Source organism: Caretta caretta, chromosome 5 (genome assembly GCF_965140235.1).
Source record: "Caretta caretta isolate rCarCar2 chromosome 5, rCarCar1.hap1, whole genome shotgun sequence".
Lineage (NCBI taxonomy): Eukaryota > Metazoa > Chordata > Testudines > Cheloniidae > Caretta > Caretta caretta.
In genome coordinates, this window is record NC_134210.1 from 84,006,321 (window position 1) to 84,029,081 (window position 22,761).

General features: G+C 42.9%; 1 protein-coding gene across 1 annotated transcript; it reads right to left on the reverse strand.

Annotated features, from left to right (window-relative positions):
* Positions 1-12,276: 12,276 nt before the first annotated feature.
* On the reverse strand, positions 12,277-14,388 carry LOC125636866 (uncharacterized). Its single transcript, XM_048850637.2, has 2 exons — positions 13,523-14,388; positions 12,277-12,934 (listed from the first exon to the last, which is right to left on the reverse strand). The coding sequence occupies exons 1-2, from the start codon at positions 14,103-14,105 to the stop codon at positions 12,414-12,416; spliced, it is 1,104 nt and encodes a 367-aa protein (XP_048706594.1). The 5' UTR covers positions 14,106-14,388; the 3' UTR covers positions 12,277-12,413.
* Between the last annotated feature and the right edge of the window lie 8,373 nt (positions 14,389-22,761).

The following is a 22,761-nucleotide window of genomic DNA, read 5'->3' on the forward strand; positions in this document are numbered from 1 at the left end:
CTCAAATCTTTTCGTACTGTGAACCACCTCTTAACAAGGAGATTGCCTCATTGACCACGTCCTTTCCCACTGGCATTTGCATAACATGCCCATGGCAACTACAACAATTGCTTACTAAAAATACTCAGAAAGCATTTAATGTATTTTTAGCTTTTTCAATACTATTTGGCAGCTGGAAATTAGGGGAGAGCCAGCACCATGTGATGAACCAGCTCTCCCCATGCCAGAGTTTGGGAACTACTCTTTCAACACGTGGAGTAATTTCTTCTGTGATGCTTCCTGAAGGATATAGCTGCCCATCTCTGAAGCTAGGATGATTCTGATTAGGCTGTGACAGAAGTGTAGAACACAGATGTGAATTAGTCAAGCATTGAAGAGCTTTGTGATCATGAGGACCCTGAAAAGATATCTGGAGCATCTGGATACTTAACAGATGGGACATGACAAAAACCCCACATTCTAGATTACTAGAATTTCCTCCCAAACCTAAAATAACCAGTTTTAGGCCAGCTCTAATCACAGTGAATTACAGCCTAAATCCCTTGTTTAGAGATTCATGGGAGTCCGCCCTGAGAAATGTGACTGGTAGAGGCCCTGTACCTAAGTAGGGTGTCCTCAAGGAGGCCGTGAAGAGTCAGGAACTGTGAAAATTAGTTCACTGCTAAATCAGAGGAATTAATACCTCCTATTCAATCATCTATACCACTTTCAGCAGTAGCCAATGTTCTCCTTAATAGTCTCCCTTCCAGGCCTGACTATTTAGCTTAGAGAGCTGACAAAGGCACACATAGCAGCTATATGGCTGCCTAGAAGGTGGGAACATCAAATGAGAAAAAAGTCTGAAACATTGTTAGGCATTATTGTTATATTATAAAGTGAAACCAGTCAAAAAACTGCCTTGGTTGGTCCATTAACTATCAGAAACAACAACTTACCTCAACTCAGGACAATGTGACTAGTTATCACCCAGTAACATGGAAGGTAACATGTCACTCACCTCACTAGTCCTCTTACTGCAGTCTGTGTGTATTTTCTGATCCATTTCCCATTCTTAACCTTAGTGCCTCACCCACCTTTCAGTTTGTACATTGTTCCACTTAGCAATTATTATAAGTCTACTTTACTCATTTTCCGTGTGTTAGTTTGTTTGCTCACTGATGTTATTTTGTTTTAGAGAATAGTCAGAGGCTACAAAAAGAACAGATGAAATAGGGTTTATAGTTATATGGTCTCAATGATAGGTCTGTATAAGCTTTTTTTTTTTTCCTTGCATTTTTTTTTCCAGGTTTTGTGCCAGGTAAATCTGCGTAAAGATTTGTCACTTCATTTAGTATAATGGCAGTCCAGGAGAAAAAACCTTCTTGCTAATTCCTTCCTAACTAATTTGGAATATTATCAAACATGCCCTTGTGATTTGCTTACAAGGATCCTTAGCATTTTATGTTCATTTTGTAATATTCATTCTGTGCTGTCTAATCTACAATGTATTATGCACACAGTGTTCTAGAATTAGTCAGCACAACAGGACTATAATTGTGTGTAATCAAACCATCAAAGCAAATTGCAAAGCAACTGCAAGCATGGCACTCCATGTCCTGACCTGTCAACACTGCAGTTCTCATCTCCATCTCCATTTTCCTTTTCCCCTTCAGCTGACAAGCCCCTCGGTATTTCATTCTGAAATTCGCTCACCTCTCTGAGGCATTGTTACTGTCCTCCTATTTCTTCCACCGCCCTTCAAGAAACCAAAGGAAGAATGGAGTAGTCTAATCTTCATGAATGGAAGCCAAGAATTCCTGAATTCTAATCCCAGCTCTATCCTACGTTTGCTGTGCTGCCTGACCAAAGTCATTAAACATTGGTGTCTATTTCCTCACCTGTAAAAATTGGGTTTAGTCTTACTAGAACAGAATGAATGATTCATAGTGAATATTTTGATGAATTTCCATCTTTGTCCCTTTTCATGAAAGGACAGACAGGTTGCAAAATTCTCAAGTTTGTTATTCAAAATTATTTACAAATTTCGCTGGTGAGTATTTCTCGACTTAAACTAATCAACAAGTCAGTCTGTGACTAGAGAATAGTACCAGTGAACATACAATTTAAAAATCATGCCCTGTTGGTTAGTTCCATGAATCAGCCAATCACGAAGATACCAGTGATTTATGTAAATACCTAACAACACACATTGAATGTTTTTTTTGCTATGGCCCCAAGGAGCTGATATACTAGCTGGCAATCACACTCATCGTCCATCTCTCAGCCAACCCAATCACATGAAGGGCTAGAAGGGTTATGGTATAGGATTTCACTATACTGGGAAAATCCTTAATTGGTAATTTGTACCTACTTTCTGGTACATTTGTGCCATGGAAGTACAGATACATCAAGCCAAGGCTGAGGATCTGGTCCAGAAAGTCCAGTTGTCTCAACTGTGCTTTTCATTAATGAGAAAAGAGCATATCTGTACAATTTTCTCTTTAGCAGGAGGTAACCTGCACCAAAGAGTGCATACCAGTACCATCTCCGTGTGTGCTTTTATAACCAGCCCAATGTGCAAAAGAAACTCATACCACAGAAGTGTGCTCAAGAAAAAGTGGTCATGACTAGCTACAGCATAGGTGTGCCCAGCACAGCAACATGGCACTCTTCCCTAATCCCATTGGGTGTGCTGAGCTGGCTGGCTTTGCTATTAACAAAGTAGCCATGCTCCTAGTCCAAACAGCCTCCTTCCCAAATACACCACATGGCCCCATGAATTGCCTCAATTCTAGTGGGAATTAAGGTGCTCAACATCTCTGAATATCAGACTAGTTATTGAGGGGCCTAAATTGGGCAACCAATGTTTAAAAAGTGATTAAATACTTCCAGATAAAATATTTCAAAACACGTTGGTCAGTTACACTCGGCAAGGTAATCAGTATCGCCGAAAAAAAATAGCACAAGGGCCTATTACAATTCTGGACATTATATGAGTGAGACACCTAACTTTACCCCTAAGACAGATGACGGGCATTTTAACCTTGCATGGTTGTATTGTAAGCTTTATGGTAACCATTTACTTTTATGGAGATTAATGTGTGAATACAAATAAATTGAGGATACACTCTCATTAGAGGGACACTAACCTCTCCTACAGGTTACATTGAGGCAAGTCTTCCATTATAAGCCCTCCCACACCCCAAAAAAAAGCTCTTGGAAAATCTAAAATAAAATCGCCCTGAAATTTCATATGCAGGATCTTTGGCTGAGGTAGATGTTGTAATGAAATTAAACAGGAACAAAAACAGGCCAGTGTCTAATGCCCATAGTCATGCCACATCAAAGTTCAAACAGTACAGGATGCTTTATTGCCTTGCAAAACAATCATGAACATGTACCAACCAGGCACAAAAGCCTATTCAGCCCTCCTTTATCATGAAATTAGACAATGAAAGTCTTACATCTTACTTACCCAACAGAAAACACAGGACTGGGGAGGCAGCAAGGTCTGGCGCTCAGGAGACCAGAGCTCTATTCCTGATTCTGTCACTAATGTGCTATGTGACCTGGGGCAGGTAACTTCATTTCTGTGTCCATTTCCCCTCCCATCCCTTGGTTTTTTTAGATTGTAAGAGACATTTCTGCCCTGAAAAGCTAAATGTAGGTACTGTGAATTGCAGAGTGAGGCTTCAATTTTAGTTGGGGTCTCTAGGGACAAATATATAACTAATACTAAAGAAGAATAGGTATGTAGAGTTTTGCAAGAAGCAATGCAGCCAGCAGCCTCCAACAAAGATTTAAAAAAGAAAACAAAAACACCACCCACCAACCATTGATGAAGCAGGGAACAGTCAGTCCTGCTAATCTTCTTGACACAGAAATGTAACTAATTAATCAAAATATAAAAGGGTACTGATTATTGGCAAAATGCTATACTCTATTACTTGGACTAAATATTGATACGGCTATATATAAACCCAACACAAGTATTGATCTATTAAGGATTGCTTATAGATCAGATGTTGTTTAATGTACTCTCTAATGGTAGTTTGTCCATGTAATATCTCATCAAGTTTATTTATAGATTTCTACTTTTGAAAAGTCTGGAAAAAAGAAGTTTAGTCTAAGTGACAGCAACTTTTTGTTATGATTCACCCGGAGTTAGGGAGGAACAATGCAACTCGTTATTGAGAGACATAGAAACAGTTGTTTTATGGTTCTGATATTCTCTGACTAAGCCTCCCACTGAGAGTAGGAATTTGAACAAATTCCTATAGGACATGAAACACCCTGTCAAAGCTAAAAACCCTGGTGCCACTAATAATCACATGGGACTCTGAAAACAAGATATAGCTTGTAGCATAAAACATGTAATTGTTTCTGACAGCCCTATTTTTGTTTCTAGGTTCTTGTATTTTTCTGTTTCCAGAGTAGCTCAGAATCCAGTCTCTGTTTAATGAAATAAAAAAATATGGCTAAGACATTGAACAGACATTAGTATTCCCATTTCCTCATTTCCCCTTAGGATTTCACATTTGAATTTGCCCTGCAGTTTGCTGTCCTCTGAATATTGGCCACTGAATGGTCATAAGAATAGTCATTAGAGATGAGCTCAGCCATCTCCAGTCTGAGTATTAGGATATTCGGGAGACCGGCTGAAGTACAGAGTCAGCCACGCTTTCTTCAGTCAGTTCTTCCCTTTAGGGGGTGACCAAGTGAGAACAGCTCTCTAATGCTGTGGGTAACACCATCCAGCTCCCGTCTATGCTAACTGGCCAGGGAAGACTGGAATGATGTGGAGTCTCGGTAAATATGCCCAATGGCCTGTGACGGGACACTAAATAGGGTGGGATCTGAGTTACTACAGAGAATTCTTTCCTGGTTGGCTGGCTGGCGAGTCTTGCCCACGTGCTCAGGATTTAGCTGATCTCCATATTTGAGGTCGGGAAGGAATTTTCCTCCAGGGCAGATTGGCAGAGGCCCGGGGGGGGGGGGTTGCCTTCCTCTGCAGTGTGGGGCACAGGTCACTTGCTGGAGGATTCTCTGCACATTAAAGTCTTTAAACCACGAGTTGAGGACTTCAATAGCTCAGACATAGGTTAGGGATTTGTTACAGGAGTGGATGGGTGAGATTCTGTGGCCTGCATTGTGCAGGAGGTCAGACTAGATGATCATAATCGTCCCTTCTGACTTTAAAGTCTATGAGTCGATGAAGCCCTGGGAAAACTTTTGAGTCTATTGGGGGTGGGAGGGAAGAAAGGAAAACATTAAGAATAGAAATATACATGTTTTGCACTTGAAGATATTAGGTTCATCTTTAAATAGGTAATACCTGCTTATTTCAAAAAGGCAGACTTTAGCAAATTCAGGGAGTCGGTAGGTAAGATCCCATAGGAAGCAAGTCTAAGGGGAAAAACAATTAAAGACAGTTGGCAATTTTTCAAAGATACATTTTTAAGGGCACAAGAGCAAACTATCCCACTGAGTAGGAAAGGCAGGAAGTATGGCAAGAGACCACCCTGGCTTAACCAGGAGATCTTCAATGATCTAAAAATCAAAAAAGAGTCCTACAAAGAGTGGAAACTAGGTCAAATTACAAAGGATTAATATAAACAAATAACACAAGTATGTAGGGACAAAATTAGAAAGGCCAAGGCACAAAACAAGATCAAACCAGCTAGAGACATAAAGGGTAACAAGAAAACATTCTACAAATTCATCAGAAGCAAGAGGAAGACCAAGGACAGGGTAGGACCATTACTCAATGTGGGGGGGAGGGGAAATAATAACAGAAAATGTGTAAATGGCAGAGGTGCTTAATAAACTTCTTTGTTTCCATTTTCACCAAAAAGGTTGGTGGCAATTGGACATCTAATATAGTGAATGCCAGTGAAAATAAGGTAGGCTAAAATAGGAAAAGAACAATTAAAAATTACTTAGACAAATTAGATGTCTTCAAGTCACCAGGGCCTGATGAAATGCATCCTAGAATACTCAAGGAGTTGGCTGAGGAGATATCTGAGCCATTAGTGATTATCTTTGAAAAGTCATGGGATAAGGGAGAGATTCCAGAAGACAGGAAAAGGGCAAATATAGTGCCAATCTATAAAAAGGGAAATAAGAACAACCCAGGAATTACAGACCAGTCAGCTTAACTACTGTATGCGGAAAGATAATGGAGCAAATAATTAAGCAATCAATTCGCAAACATCTAGAAGATAATAAGGTGATAAGTTTCAGAGTAACAGCCGTGTTAGTCTGTATTCGCAAAAAGAAAAGGAGTACTTGTGGCACCTTAGAGACTAACCAATTTATTTGAGCATGAGCTTTCGTGAGCTACAGCTCACTTCATCGGATGCATACCGTGGAAACTGCAGCAGACTTTATATACACACAGAGAATATGAAACAATACCTCCTCCCACCCCACTGACCTGCTGGTAATAGCTTATCTAAAGTGATCATCAAGTTGGGCCATTTCCAGCACAAATCCAAGTGACTGTCAGCATGGATTTGTCAAGAACAAATCGTGCCAAACCAACCTGACAGCTTTCTTTGACAGGATATCCTATCCTTGTGGATAGGAGGGAAGCGGTAGACTGGTATATCTTGACTTTAGTAAAACCTTTGATATTGTCTCGCATGTCCTTCTCATAAACAAACAAGGGAAATGCAACGTAGATGGTGGTAGGTGCAAAACTGGTTTGAAAATCATTCCCAGAGAGTTGTTATCAGTGGTTCACAGTCATACTGGAAGGGCATAATGAGTGGGGTCCCGCAGGGATCAGTTCTGGGTCCGGTTCTGTTCAATATCTTCATCAATGATTTAGATAATGGTATAGAGAGTGCATTTATAAAGTTTGAGGACGATACCAAGATGGGAGGGGTTGCAAGTGCTTTGGAGGATAGGATTAAAATTTAAAATGATCGGGACAAACTGGAGACATGGTCTGAAGTAAATAGGATGAAATTCAATAATGATAAATGCAAAGTACTCCATTTTTGAAGGAGCAATCAGTTGCACACATACAAAATGTGCAATGACTGCCTCAGAAGGAGTATTGCGGAAAGGGATCTGACGGTCATAGTGGACCACAAGCTAAATATGAGTCAACAGTGTAACGCTGTTACAAAAAAAGCGAACATCATTCTGGGATGTAGTAGCAGGAGTGTTGTAAGCAAGACACGAGAAGTAATTATTCCGCTCTACTCTGCACTGATTAGGCCTCAGCTGGAGTACCATGTCCAGTCCTGAGCACCACATTTCAGGAAAGATGTGGAAAAATTGGAGAAAGTCTAGAGAAGAGCAACAAAAATGATTAATGTATAGAAAACATGACCTATAAGGGAAGATTGAAAAAATTAGGTTTGTTTAGTCTGGAAAAGAGAAGACAGAGAGACATGATAACCATTTTCAAAGTCCATAAAAGATTGTTACAAGGAGGAGGGAGAAAAATTGTTCTTCTTAACCTCTGAGGATAGGACAAGAAGCAATGGGCTTAAATTGCAGCAAGGGAGTTTTAGGTTGGACATTAGGAAAAACTTCCTAACTGTCAGGGTGGTTAAGCACTGGAATAAATTGCCTAGGGAGGTTATGGAATCTCCATCACTGGAGATTTTTAAGAGCAGGTTAGACAAACACCTGTCAGGGATGGTCTAGATAATACTTAGTCCTGCCATGAGTGCAGGGGACTGGACTAGATGACCCATCGAGGTCCCTTCCAGTCCTATGATTCTACGATTTATAACTCTCAGTATAAAGTGATAAAACTTTTAACATTTCTGTGTTCACCACACTCAAGTTCAGGAAGAGCTTAAATATGGTCCCCCAGGGTTGGGGCAGTGGAAATATTTGTCCAAACTTCAGTGAGACTGGCAAAACATGCCATAATCCAACATTTAAGGCTATGAGGTTTGAGTATTTTATTGATCAGTTCACCAACCATTCTTTTTGGCATTAAAAAGAACCATACACATGCAGCTTTGCAGCTAGCTCCACATACCCTCAGATACTCTCATGACTGTTTTCAGCGTTTTGATGCTTAAATATTGGCCTCCTTTCACTCTCTTGTTTGTCTCTCCTTGGGCACATATCTACTAGGCCATCCCAAAAAGGTTTGATTATTCTATTTCTAAAGTTTGATTACTGCACCTCATCTATTGTTTATCTACTTGACATGATCAGGTGCCGTGTGGAAGTGGCTCAAAGCTGAATATATGCTATTTACAGGTATTAGTTTCTAAACATTCCCATTTGCATTCCTGTTATGTGGCTTATTTAATGATATAATATCTCTTTTGAGCACCTAGTCATTGGATGGCCTTTGTTCCTCTGCAAGACTCAGAGAAATCCGCAGTTAGACAAGGTGAGTGAGGAAATATCTTTTATTAGACCAACTTCTATGGGGGGGGAGGGAGAGAAGCTTCTGAACTTACACAAAGCTCTTCTTCAGGTCTTCAGAAGAGCTCTGTGTAAGCTCAAAAGTTTGTCTATCATCAACAGAAGTTTATCCAATAAAAAAAGATATCACCTCACCCACCTTGTCTTTCTACTATCCTGGGACCAGCACAGTTATAACAACACTGCATACAGAAATCAATAGTCTCAGTTTGGTTAACAAAGTTGATTGCCATCACTGATAGGAGAATGATTATTATTCTGTTAATTTCCATTAGCATGCACTGCCTTTAACGTTATCATCATTTAGCCATAATTGTCAGATACATAGGCTGTAAAGGAGTCTAAAGACAGGAAAACAGGAGACACAGCATTTTAGTCTACCATATGTTTGGAGCCAGACCTTTGCAGAAGGTTTTGTACTTGGTACGGTAGATGCTAAGAACTATTTTTGATACTGTTCTGCTGATGAGTCTGAGCCAACCCCCTAAACCTCCATCTCAATATGTATGGTCACTCAGAAGTGCTGCTGTTTTGTCTGGCCCACCAAACACTTGAAAGCAAGTTACAGAACCACAATGTGAACTGAACATTTTCACCTTGAAGCCTGTCATTGTGTTGTATCCCTAGAAGGCTGGGAACATTACTGGAGCAACTGTGACCAGGGAAGATTAAAGCAGGTAATAGGCAATGAAGAGCTAAGTGGAAGATAAAGGAGAGACTTCTGGGCAGTGAGACAAATGTTCAAAATGTGGGACAGTGCTGCTTCAGGGAGGAGGAGATCTGACATATGTGCAAGTCTGAACTGGAAAGATCACATGAAGTGGGCTGTAGAAATGCAAGAGTATATTTGCACAGCACAGGATTGTTTATATTTCCATCAGCCAGTGGTGTAACTGCACATTTTGAAATTTACTCTTCAGTATGAGCTTAATAAGGCACACAGAGGCTCAAGATGAAGTGCATGCCTTCTGGGGGAATGGTATTAATCTCATCAAGAACTTTGAGAGGTTGATTTGCAACACCTCCCCCCCCCTTTTTCTTTTTTTAAAATCAGTGGGCTATTTCCTACCTTTGTGAGTGCTCAGATTCTGCCTGCAAGATGGGGAAGAGTCAATTAAAATAGAGATCATCTCCTCCTACCCAACATCTCAATTCTGAATTGCATCTTGAAACTTTGAGTAAAAGTTACGTAATCTGACCACATTTGTTTTGTTTTCTCCACTTAATATAGGCTGTACCTTGTCTGTAAGGGTATGTCTACACTACGGAATAAGGTCGAATTTATAGAAGTCGTTTTTTTAGAAATCGGTTTTATATATTCGAGTGTGTGTGTCCCCACAGAAAATGCTCTAAGTGCATTAAGTGCATTAACTCGGCGGAGCACTTCCACAGTACCGAGGCTAGAGTCGACTTCCGGAGCGTTGCACTGTGCGTAGCTATCCTACAGTTCCCGCAGTCTCCGCTGCCCATTGGAATTCTGGGTTGAGATCCCAATGCCTGATGGGGCTAAAACATTGTCGCGGGTGGTTCTGGGTACATATCGTCAGACTCCCATTCCCTCCCTCCCTCTGTGAAAGCAAGGGCAGACAATCGTTTCGGGCCTTTTTTCCTGAGTTACCTGTGCAGACACCATACCACGGCAAGCATGGAGCCCGCTCAGGTAACCGTCACCCTATGACTCCTGGGTGCTGGCAGACGCGGTACGGCTTTGCTACACGGTAGCAGCAACCCCTTGCCTTGTGGCAGCAGACGGTACAGTACGACTGGTAGCCGTCATCGTCATGTCCGAGGTGCTGCTGGCCACGTCGGCTGGGAGCGCCTGGACAGACATGGGCGCAGGGACTAAATTTGGAGTGACTTGACCAGGTCATTCTCTTCAGTCCTGCAGTCAGTCCTATTGAACCGTCTTATGGTGAGCGGGCAGGCGATACGGACTGCTAGCAGTCATACTGTACCATCTTCTGCCAGACAGGCAAGAGATGAGGATGGCTAGCAGTCGTACTGTACCATCTTCTGCCGAGCAGCCATGAGATGTGGATGGCATGCAGTCCTTCTGCACCGTCTGCTGCCAGCCAAAGATGTAAAAGATAGATGGAGTGGGTCAAAACAAGAAATAGACCAGATTTGTTTTGTACTCATTTGCCTCCTCCCCTGTCTAGGGGACTCATTCCTCTAGGTCACACTGCAGTCACTCACAGAGAAGGTGCAGCGAGGTAAATCTAGCCATGTATCAATCAGAGGCCAGGCTAACCTCCTTGTTCCAATAAGAACAATAACTTACGTGCACCATTTCTTATTGGAACCCTCCGTGAAGTCCTGCCTGAAATACTCCTTGATGTACAGGCACCCCCTTTGTTGATTTTAGCTCCCTGAAGCCAACCCTGTAAGCCGTGTCGTCAGTCGCCCCTCCCTCCGTAAGAGCAACGGCAGACAATCATTCCGCGCCTTTTTTTTGTACGGACGCCATACCAAGGCAAGCATGGACGCCACTCAGCTCACTTTGGCAATTAGGAGCACATTAAACACCACACGCATTATCCAGCAGTATATGCAGCACCAGAACCTGGCAAAGCGATACCGGGCGAGGAGGAGATGTCAGCGCGGTCACGTGAGTGATCAGGACATGGACACAGATTTCTCTGAAAGCATGGGCCCTGCCAATGCATGCATCATGGTGCTAATGGGGCAGGTTCATGCTGTGGAACGCCGATTCTGGGCTCGGGAAACAAGCACAGACTGGTGGGACCGCATAGTGTTGCAGGTCTGGGACGATTCCCAGTGGCTGCGAAACTTTCGCATGCGTAAGGGCACTTTCATGGAACTTTGTGACTTGCTTTCCCCTGCCCTGAGGCGCATGAATACCAAGATGAGAGCAGCCCTCACAGTTGAGAAGCGAGTGGCGATAGCCCTGTGGAAGCTTGCAACGCCAGACAGCTACCGGTCAGTTGGGAATCAATTTGGAGTGGGCAAATCTACTGTGGGGGCTGCTGTGATGCAAGTAGCCCACGCAATCAAAGATCTGCTGATATCAAGGGTAGTGACCCTAGGAAATGTGCAGGTCATAGTGGATGGCTTTGCTGCAATGGGATTCCCTAACTGTGGTGGGGCCATAGACGGAACCCATATCCCTATCTTGGCACCGGAGCACCAAGCTGCAGAGTACATAAACCGCAAGGGGTACTTTTCAAAAGTGCTGCAAGCTCTGGTGGATCACAAGGGACGTTTCACCAACATCAACGTGGGATGGCCGGGAAAGGTGCATGATGCTCGCAGCTTCAGGAACTCTGGTCTGTTTCAAAAGCTGCAGGAAGGGACTTTATTCCCAGACCAGAAAATAACTGTTGGGGATGTTGAAATGCCTATATGTATCCTTGGGGACCCAGCCTACCCCTTAATGCCATGGCTCATGAAGCCGTACACAGGCAGCCTGGACAGTAGTCAGGAGCTGTTCAACTACAGGCTGAGCAAGTGCAGAATGGTGGTAGAATGTGCATTTGGACGTTTAAAGGCGCGCTGGCGCAGTTTACTGACTCGCTTAGACCTCAGTGAAACCAATATTCCCACTGTTATTACTGCTTGCTGTGTGCTCCACAATATCTGTGAGAGTAAGGGGGAGACGTTTATGGCAGGGTGGGAGGTTGAGGCAAATCGCCTGTCTGCTGGTTACGCGCAGCCACACACCAGGGCGGTTAGAAGAGCACAGGAGGGCGCGGTACGCATCAGAGAAGCTTTGAAAACCAGTTTCATAACTGGCCAGGCTACGGTGTGAAAGTTCTGTTTGTTTCTCCTTGATGAAACCCCCCGCCCCTTGGTTCACTCTACTTCCCTGTAAGCTAACCACCCGCCCCTCCTCCCTTCAATCACCGTTTGCAGAGGCAATAAAGTCATTGTTGCTTCACATTCATGCATTCTTTATTCATTCATCACACAAATAGGGGGATGACTACCAAGGTAGCCCAGGAGGGGTGGTGAAGGAGGGAAGGAAAATGCCACACAGCACTTTAAGCACAGCACTTTAAAAGTTTACAACTTTAAAATTTATTGAATGACAGCCTTCTTTTTTTTGGGCAATCCTCTGTGGTGGAGTGGCTGGTTGGCCGGAGGCCCCCCCACCGCGTTCTTGGGCGTCTGGGTGTGGAGGCTATGGAACTTGGGGAAGAGGGCGGTTGGTTACAGAGGGGCTGCAGTGGCAGTCTGTGCTCCAGCTGCCTTTGCTGCAGCTCAACCATACACTGGAGCATACTGGTTTGGTCCTGCAGCAGCCTCAACATTGAATCCTGCCTCCTCTCATCACGCTGCCGCCACATTTGAGCTTCAGCCCTGTCTTCAGCCTGCCACTTACTCTCTTCAGCCCACCACCTCTCCTCCCGGTCATTTTGTGCTTTCCTGCACTCTGACATTATTTGCCTCCACGCATTCGTCTGTGCTCTGTCAGTGTGGGAGGACAGCATGAGCTCGGAGAACATTTCATCGTGAGTGCGGTTTTTTTTCTTTCTAAGCTTCACTAGCCTCTGGGAAGGAGAAGATCCTGTGATCATTGAAACACATGCAGCTGGTGGAGAAAAAAAAAGGGACAGCGGTATTTAAAAAGACACATTTTATAAAACAGTGGCTACACTCTTTCAGGGTAAACCTTGCTGTTAACATTACATACATAGCACATGTGCTTTCGTTACAAGGTCGCATTTTGCCTCCCCCCACCGCGTGACTACCCCCTCAACCTTCCCCCCTCCCTGTGGTTAACAGCGGGGAACATTTCTGTTTAGCCACAGGCAAACAGCCCAGCAGGAATGGGCTCCTCTGAGTATCCCCTGAAGAAAAGCACTCTATTTCAACCAGGTGACCATGAATTATATCTCACTCTCCTGAGGATAACACAGAGAGATAAAGAACGGATGTTGTTTGAATGCCAGCAAACATACACTGCAATGCTTTGTTCTACAATGATTCCCGAGTACGTGTTACTGGCCTGGAGTGGTAAAGTGTCCTACCATGAAGGACGCAATAAGGCTGCCCTCCCCAGAAACCTTTTGCAAAGGCTTTAGGACTACATCTAGGAGAACCGCGAATGCCAGGGCAAAGTAATCCTTTCACATGCTTGCTTTTAAACCATGTATAGTATTTTAAAAGGTACACTCACCAGAGGTCCCTTCTCCGCCTGCTGGGTCCAGGAGGCAGCCTTGGGTGGGTTCGGGGGGTACTGGCTCCAGGTCTAGGGTGAGAAACAGTTCCTGGCTGTCGGGAAAACCAGTTTCTCTGCTTGCTTGCTGTGAGCTATCTACAACCTCCTCCTCATCATCATCTTCTTCGTCCCCAAAACCTGCTTCCATATTGCCTCCATCTCCATTGAAGGAGTCAAACAACACGGCTGGGGTAGTGGTGGCTGAACCCCCTAAAATGGCATGCAGCTCATCATAGAAGCGGCATGTTTGGGGCTCTGACCCGGAGCGGCCGTTCGCCTCTCTGGTTTTCTGGTAGGCTTGCCTCAGCTCCTTCAGTTTCACGCGGCACTGCTTCGGGTCCCTGTTATGGCCTCTGTCCTTCATGCCCTGGGAGATTTTCACAAAGGTTTTGGCATTTCGAAAACTGGAACGGAGTTCTGATAGCACGGATTCCTCTCCCCAAACAGCGATCAGATCCCGTACCTCCCGTTCGGTCCATGCTGGAGCTCTTTTGCGATTCTGGGACTCCATCATGGTCACCTGTGCTGATGAGCTCTGCATGGTCACCTGCAGCTTGCCACGCTGGCCAAACAGGAAATGAGATTCAAAAGTTCGCGGTTCTTTTCCTGTCTACCTGGCCAGTGCATCTGAGTTGAGAGTGCTGTCCAGAGCGGTCAGAATGGAGCACTCTGGGATAGCTCCCGGAGGCCAATACCATCGAATTGTGTCCACAGTACCCCAAATTCGAGCTGGCAACGTCGATTTAAGCGCTAATCCACTTGTCAGGGGTGGAGTAAGGAAATCGATTTTAAGAGCCCTTTAAGTCGAAATAAAGGGCTTCATTGTGTGGACGGGTGCAGGTTTACATCGATTTAACGCTGCTAAATTCGACCTAAAGTCCTAGTGTAGACCAGGGCTAAGAGTGCTAGTACTCTTATTAGAACTAAATATCTGAATCCATGTAATGCTTTCATACGGTATATGGGAAATGGATTTAAACTACATATAAATTAAGAGGAAATAAACCCAGCTGTCTAATACAAGCTTTATCAGAAGCATACTTAGCTTGCCTTAAAATTGAATATCAAAAGGCACTTTGCAAACCTGAGTATATCATACAGACATCTTTGCATTTAAAATGTGTCAATGACTGAATATTAAACAGCAGCTTTCTTTGAGAGTGTCATTAAGTTCTTCATTTGGAATATATTTTGCAGTGTAAAAAGCAATGCAAATATAGATCTTTGAACAAGGAGACAGCCCTACTATTATAATTCACTAATGAATCATGCTTCTCCAGTTCAGTTCCCAGCAGCTGCACCCACAAACCTCACACTGATCCCTGGCTGGACTGGCAAGAACTTATCCTGTGATCTAGCAGTCCTCAAAATGGTTTTAAATTGCTCCTGTAGCCTTTATGTCACCCTCCTCCACACCTCAATCTTTAGCAATCTACAGCAGTACAGTATGAAATCAAACTCTGTGCTAATTTCAGGGAACTTTATTCTTGTAAGTAGCAGGCTAATAACTGTATCAGGAGTTCTACATTATAACTGACCGAATGCTTTGAAGACAGAATTGAAGATTAGATATACATGAAAAGGCTCAAGAATTTACACCACCACCAGACCTCTACTCAGATAAATTAAGGATTAAATAGACTCTATCTGAGGAGGCAGTGTTTTGATCTCCATGTGGATTAAGTTTTGATCAGTGTCCAGGTTAGAGTTTGAGCATGACTCAATAAATGCTTTGGGTTCAGGTTCAATAGAACCAAAATCTGAGTCCTTTTGAGACCTCGTGAAGTGATAGGAAAGATGATCTTTCAGTTAGGGCAGTAGACTGGCACTCAGGAAATTTGTTTGATTCCTGGCTCTGCCACAGACTTCTTGTGAGACCAGAGGTGAATCAATGTTAGCCTTAGGTAGGATCCACAAAGGGCGTTAGGCATTGCAATGCTGAGCATCATGGTACCTAATTTTTAGGTGCCTAGAAAAATCCAGGAACAATGTGATCCACAAAGCCAAGTTAGGACAAAGAGAGAGATATGGTAGGCCAGTGGTTAAGGCACCCAGCTGGGATGCGGGAGACCCCACATCTAGTCCCCCTTCCCAAACCAGTCTCATTTATCCACAGTGGAACAGCTTCAACAAGAGCGACTGAGAAAGCCCCACACTGAGAAGATCCCATAGCTCAGTGGTTAGAGCATCTTCCTGAGAGGTGAGATACCCTGTTCAAACAAACAGTGTCTTCTCTTCAGGTAGGGAGCAGGGTGGGGAGATTGAAACTAGGTCTCCCACATCCCACTCGGGGAGTGCTTAACCACTGAGCTAAAGGCTGTAATTTGGGCAGCAATACCTCTACCTCCTGGATCTTGAATGGGACCCAAGCCAGTAGGTGCCCTCTGAGCATGCCCACTGGATTGGGGCCCCACACACAACTTAGGTGGGTGAAAACCTATCTTCTCTGGTTTGTGGATCACTCTGGGGCTCAGATGGGAGATAGGCATCTGGATGCCTCAGTGAAGCAGCAATGCACATGTTCAGAGGCTGAAACGTAGGCACCGAGGGGACTTTTACCCTGAAAGAAAAAAAGAAAAAAAACTTAGGCGCTGACTGAGTTTAAGTGCCTACAGGGTTTGGTGAGTTTTGTGGATTGCAGGAGAGCTCAAACTTGAATTTAGACACTTAATCCCCAGAGTTAGGTGCTTATGTACTTTTGTGGATCCCTTTCTTGTGCCCCACTATACTGATCATGTTCACCTAACTTTGGTCTCTCTTGGCTGCTTAAAATGTAAATTCTTAAGGGTAAGGACTCTTCCCTTCATCCTCTACCCCCACCTCACCCCCCCAGCATCTACCACAATGGGATGCTGATGTTTGTTGGCGCCTCCAAGCACTGCTGTAATACATATAAGGTTGTCTGATGTGTAGAAAATTGATGTCCTCCTGCATAGTGGACATCTCAAAAAAAGAAGCAGCAGCCAGCTGACATTGTGAGCTATTGGCTTAATACCGGAAAAAAAGGCCCCTTTAGGTTTTGGTTACAAGCCAAAAGCAAAGGGCTGGATTCCCTACTCCCCCAGAATTGTTAAGGGGGTTGGATTTTTAGAATCCACTTTTAGGCCATTCCTAGCTTAAAGTAAAGTCTTGTGTAGCATTAGCTGAGCCAATGGACAATGTTTTCACAGCACATATTCTGTGTGAGTTGTGTGATTTCATTTGAAAAGAAGAGACAAAATGTTTAAAAGAGTGAAGAGTGGCTGGGAGAGCATTCATGTAACTTTGCCGAGTGAGCCTTTACATGCTGATGGCGCTGTGATGGCTGTGTGAACAAAGCCTGGAGAGGCTGCTTTTCACTAGCAGAGCAGCATAAAACCCTGGGCAGGAAAATGAAGGGTACACTACTATTCAAAAGTCCAGCTTGTACCCTGAGGGTTGTCACACCCACTTTTTTCAAATGCCTCAGATTTGGACCACCAAAATTCTAAAATAAAGGAGGTTGGCTTGGTGTAAGAGCAGCTACAGTCCAGCCAGATAGAACCCAGATTTGGCATCACCTGTGCCACTTTCACAGTGAGGTTCAAAAATCTGAGACATCAACACATCAAAGACCAAGATTTTTTGAAGAGCAGCAGAGAGTAAAGATTGTGATTGAAGACCACCACAAGCTTGGGGGGGGGGCCTTCCAAAAGTAAGATATAAGCACCCAATTTGGAAGTCCTACAGAGTTTACAAGTATAATTATCTCCATTTTACAGCTACAGAAATGGAGGTATGGATAGCTTAAGCAACTTACCCAAGGTCACACAGTCAATAGCAAACCCAGGACTAGCATTCATGTCACTTCACTCCTTGTCTGCGAGTCCATCCACTGCTAGAAATAAGCCTGGACATCTGTGGTTTCATTGGATTCCTGATTCTCCCTGATTCTAATTAGATTAAAAATACTATCACAGCCTCAAGCATTTTATTTTGGAATTCCTGTATCTAGATGAAGACAGGAAGTGAGAGGCATGCTAAATGAGGACAGGAAGTTAGCCCAACAGCAAGGTCTGAATTTGTTATTGTATCTGACCTGCTGAGGAAATAAGAAGAAGAATCATCTGGAAGACAAATGCTACATTTGGAAGACTCAAAAACATCTGGCAACTCAAACATCTCCCTCAAGACAAAACTGAATGTGTACAAAGCAACTGTTATCACCATCACAACATATAGTAATGAAACTTGGCAACTTACCAAGAAAGATACACAAAAGCTAGATTCATTTAATCACAAATGTCTTAGAAGAATATTGGGAATAACATATAGAGATAGGAAGAGGAATGAAGAAGTCAGAAAAATTACTGGACAAGGTTCCCTCTCACAAATAATCTACAAAAGAAGACATCAGTGGCTGGGACATGTACTAAGAATGGAAAAAGAACACTTACCAAATACCCTTGAATGGAAGCCAGAAAACGCAAGAAGAGAGAGAGAAAGACCATGAATAACATGGAAATGAACAGTTCTGAATGACATCAAGCACCTCAACATGAAATGGGAAGATTTGGAGAGGACAGTTGACAGTCAAGGATAGCAAATGTGGGTAGCCCACTGTGCAGCAAAGCACGGGATGGACTAAGATCTAAGGTAATTTGACCTGCTTTGCCAAGCTCTCTTTACATGGCACTTCATCCTTTGAGCTTTCCCTTTGAGCTCCATGGCACAGGCTAAGTATATTTCACGCTTAAGTTTGGAAAAATATTTGCTTAAATATCACTGCTAAAAGTGTAGCAAGCCAACAGGCTACCTAATAGGTAAAAGTGCCCACCTTTGAGATCTAAGACAAAAGACATACTAGCATTTGGCCTCTTTAATTTATATGGCATGGTATGTTCTTGACACAAACTGGAGAGGCTACATGCTCTCTAGGGCAGGAACCACTGCCACTCAGCGATATAGCAGTCCTCAGCAGGGTTCTAAGTTGATCGTGTAGCACTTATTCCAAACCCCCCCCCCCACCACCATCTTCAGAAACCTCTCTAGTAGAATAGAAAATCTGCAAACTCTGTGCTAGTTGTAGAGGACTTTATTCTTCTCTAAAGTAACAGAGCCCAGATCCCAATAATATACATGATAGTGTATTTCTGTGGCAGCACATGGAGTACAGAATCTTGGATTTGATAACCTTCTGGGCATACTGCAGGGAGCAGCTATTTTCCTAGACGGGGGGAGAGAGGGGAGGCTCTTTTAGGGGGTCAGGAGACAGGGACAGGAAATGGTGCTTGGTTTAGATAGAGATTGGGGAAGGTTAAGTACAAACATCATTTATATGCGTATGGCTAGTTAGGGCTGATGTCTGTTTAAGTCACTTTGACTCAATTTTAGTTGATTTAAATGTTTTCAATTTAAAAGTACTTTTAGGATTGGGCAATCACTTTTGTAAATGTAAACAAAACCAGGCCAGGGTGTTTAACATCCGTTACTCACCAATCAGCCCCTACAGCTAGGGATAGACAGTGAATCCATGCAGTCAGATTATGCATTATCCCATGCTAAGCACAGTTCCCACTGAAATCAGGAGTTGTGGTGCCTGAAAGGATTTTCAGGACAGATCTTTTAGTATACAACCTGATGATACAAGATATATTATGAAAGATTGTTGCAGTGCTGAAGCCCACCAGAATACACGTGTGGTGGAAGAACACAGATTTTGTATTTTCATTAGAATTCCACAGGGCAGCCTCTGGGTTTGAAATAATTTAACCAACAAAATTATTCTTATAAATACCTTACAGTCCTTACTCAGTCCATTCTCAAACAAAATATCCACTTGTTTCATGAAATAATGGGAAGTGAGGGGGAGGGAAAGTTATCCTCACACTTTGGGGCTTCCAAAAGGGACATTCGCTTCAAAATCTTGGCAGTTTTGAATTGAGTTTTATTTCACTTGATATCCCACTGCCCCACACAGGGTCATTTCTTCCACGATGTCAAGATGTGACACGATTAGTCATAATGATAGAAGTTCAGCCTCCTCTGTGTTATCCTGTCTGCTGTCCTTTAGAGCATGAGATAGATGTTCAGGGCAACACCATTCACACTGTTGATGCTTGACAGACACTACGAATATTTTAATTCAACCCAATTTCAGTGTAAGCAAAGATTATGTAAGGACTGCAGGAATTGACCCACAGATAATAAATTTCTCACTCTGAGACTCTCATAGTATCTTTAATCTGATGTGCAGAGTTGCCTTGTCACAAACTAGGGACTGGATCCAGAGCCCATGGAAGTCAATAGAAAGGTTCCCACTGACTTCAGTGGCCTTTAGAGCAGGCCCTGGATCAGAATTGATATATAAAATGAAGATTTCCTATTTCTATATTTTATGGAATTTCTTAAGATACTAATAATTTAGATGTATAATTGCTTCATGTCTTCATAAACAAGTTAACTACTATAACACACCCAAGGGAGCAGTATTAAAGTTGTAAAAGGAGCCTTGACTTTGAATTTCCTGACTTCGGTGGGTTTAAATCTCATTCTAAAAATTAGCTTAATGGATGTCATAGCCATGTAAGCTGAAATTGCCCCACCTTACAAGTCTCATGGAAGCAGGTGTTTTGTTTGAGGTTTAGCAATGTCAAGCACTGTCAAGTGTGATAATCAATGCTGATGGATATAGTTGTCAAACCCCCTGGCAGCAAGGATGTATTCCATCCATACTGGAGATCTTTTCAGGTACCTCCTGTCAGATTAGTCATAAAAGCATTGGCCCTGAAAAGTATAACATGATCAAATGGCTGAATGCTGAAACTAGACAAATTCAAACTGGAAATATAGTGTATTTTTTAAAACAGTGAGTAATTAGCCATTTGAACAACTTGTGATGGTTCTTGGGGTCCCAAGACTATGAGTCAATTTGTTACCCCCTTGCATCATCAAGAAGGAGAACTGCTTGGGCTTAACTGGGTGTCCGTGCCCTGACACCACTAGCCCATTAGCCAGCCAAACAATCTCCTCTGGCCTATGCCACCCCTTACTTTGCCTAGCAGGTTAACAATAGCTGTACTGCAGTCCAAGCCCCTTTCAGGTCGGGTTCAGCCCCTCATCCACTGAACACTCACAGAAATATGAGGTCTCCTGTCCCCAGAAGGCCAGTGTACACACCAAATGAGTGATTCAACTCAGGATCAGCCTTTTGTATACCACCATGATGAAGATATTTATACTGAACACAATAAATCAAAGATTTGCAATTCAAGCAATAGTGAATAAGGATGATGTAAAGGAAAGGGTTACCTCAAAAAAAGAGAGTCATAACATGATTTCTGGAGACTAAATTTAGCTGGCTAACCTTTTGTCTAAAGAAGTTTCTCACCCCAAATGTCCTTGGCAGCATTTTAGCCAAGTTTGGCAGGATAAAGGGTGTCTCCTGGCCTTCTATTCCTATCTCCACAGTTCACAGTCTGTCCTCAGGGACAGTAAAAACCCTCATTGCTTGTTTTTCCTCAGTCCTGATTCTTCCCTGTTGATTTCACATCCTGTTATTGACTTTGTATGTAAATGAGACTTCTATTGTGTTGGCTTACAACACTTAATTTACATGCCAACCAACAAACAGGCTTTCTGATGGACAAAAGTGTCTATTCACCTGTTTGTCATCTCTCCCTTATGGACATCAGGAACATATTTTCAGCATATGTGCATACCTCCTCACACAGTATCTGTATATGCATTTCTTAATGATATTAATGAACAGCGTGGCCCTGGCTTTCATTTAAAACCTGACATGATATTCTCTGGTAAACCTGAATGTACGAACCAGGATTGGGATATTCTTGTACCCCCCTTGCCATTGAAGGTTTCATGGGTCATGCAACTTCCCACGGGTTGTGGTGGTTTCTCCATCACTAAACAGTTTGTCACTAAACAGTTTTTAAATCTAAAATGGATGTTTTTTCTAGAGAGATCTGCTCTAGGAATTATTTTGGGGGAGTTCTCTGGCCTGCTATACAGGATACCAGACTACATGATCACGATTGTCCCTTCTGGCCTTGGAATGTATGGCCTGACATAAATACGTTGTGGGAAGTGTGTATTTAATTCATCAATTCCAAGTGGACAAATTCCCCACTTCTCTGTAGGTATTTACCAATCTTATTTGTAAGCCAAATTAAAAATGAGTCACTAGGATAATACTAGTACCTAAATACAGTAACCTAGATATTACAGGTGTATGCATCCAAAACAAGTGTCAATCCACCAAAAATAAAATGAGAAAAAAATCCCTAATCTGTTCTTGTGTGCAGGAGGTACGACTTGGTGTATAATTATAGGAAGTTAGGGTAGGTAAATTGGCCTGGCTGGTCCCAACAGTAAGTTAGAGATAATTTATTTTTAAGCAATACTTATTCTACTGTACCAAGAACTTAACAATCCATCAGTCTTATCAGGAATCTTGAATGGCATTACCAATATCCACACAAAAAGGGTGTATCCAAAGATTGTGGAGGAAGAAAGGAATGAAAGAGCCTCAACTTTGCCAAGGAAACATAATGTCACCTTCAGTAATTGAAAACTACTTGCCTCAAACCTTAAAAGCTACCACCTACAAAGCAGATGGTGGGCTTGCACAGAGACCTGTTAGTGTGATATGTGACCCTTTATCTCAGTTAGTCAGAGATGACACTCACTATTTGTCCCACAGATCTATGGGAGTGTTTCTCAGCCTGTTTAGATTAGCAACTCCTTATTTAAAGCCAAAAATTCATGACCTCCCTACACTTATCAGTAAAAAGAAAAGGAGTACTTGTGGCACCTTAGAGACTAACCAATTTATTTGAGCATAAGCTTTCGTGAGCTACAGCTCACTTCATCGGATGCATACTGTGGAAAGTGTAGAAGATCTTTTTATACACACAAAGCGTGAAAAAATACCTCCCCCTACCCCACTCTCCTGCTGGTAGTAGCTTATCTAAAGTGATCACTCTCCTTACAATGTGTATGATAATCAAGGTGGGCCATTTCCAGCACAAATCCAGGGTTTAACAAGAACATCTGGGGGGGGGGGGGAGGGGGAGGTAGGAAAAAACAAGGGGAAATAGGTTACCTTGCATAATGACTGAGCCACTCCCAGTCTCTATTCAAGCCTAAGTTAACTGTATCCAATTTTCAAATGAATTCCAATTCAACAGTTTCTCGCTGGAGTCTGGATTTGAAGTTTTTTT

Coding starts and splice junctions, on each gene's coding strand:
- LOC125636866 (XM_048850637.2), bottom strand. CDS start 14,105: ATGCAGAGCTCATCAGCACAGGTGACCATGATGGAGTCCCAGAATCGC. Junction 12,935..13,522: donor AGGCGGAGAAGGGACCTCTG/GTGAGTGTACCT, acceptor TTTCTCCACCAG/CTGCATGTGTTTCAATGATC.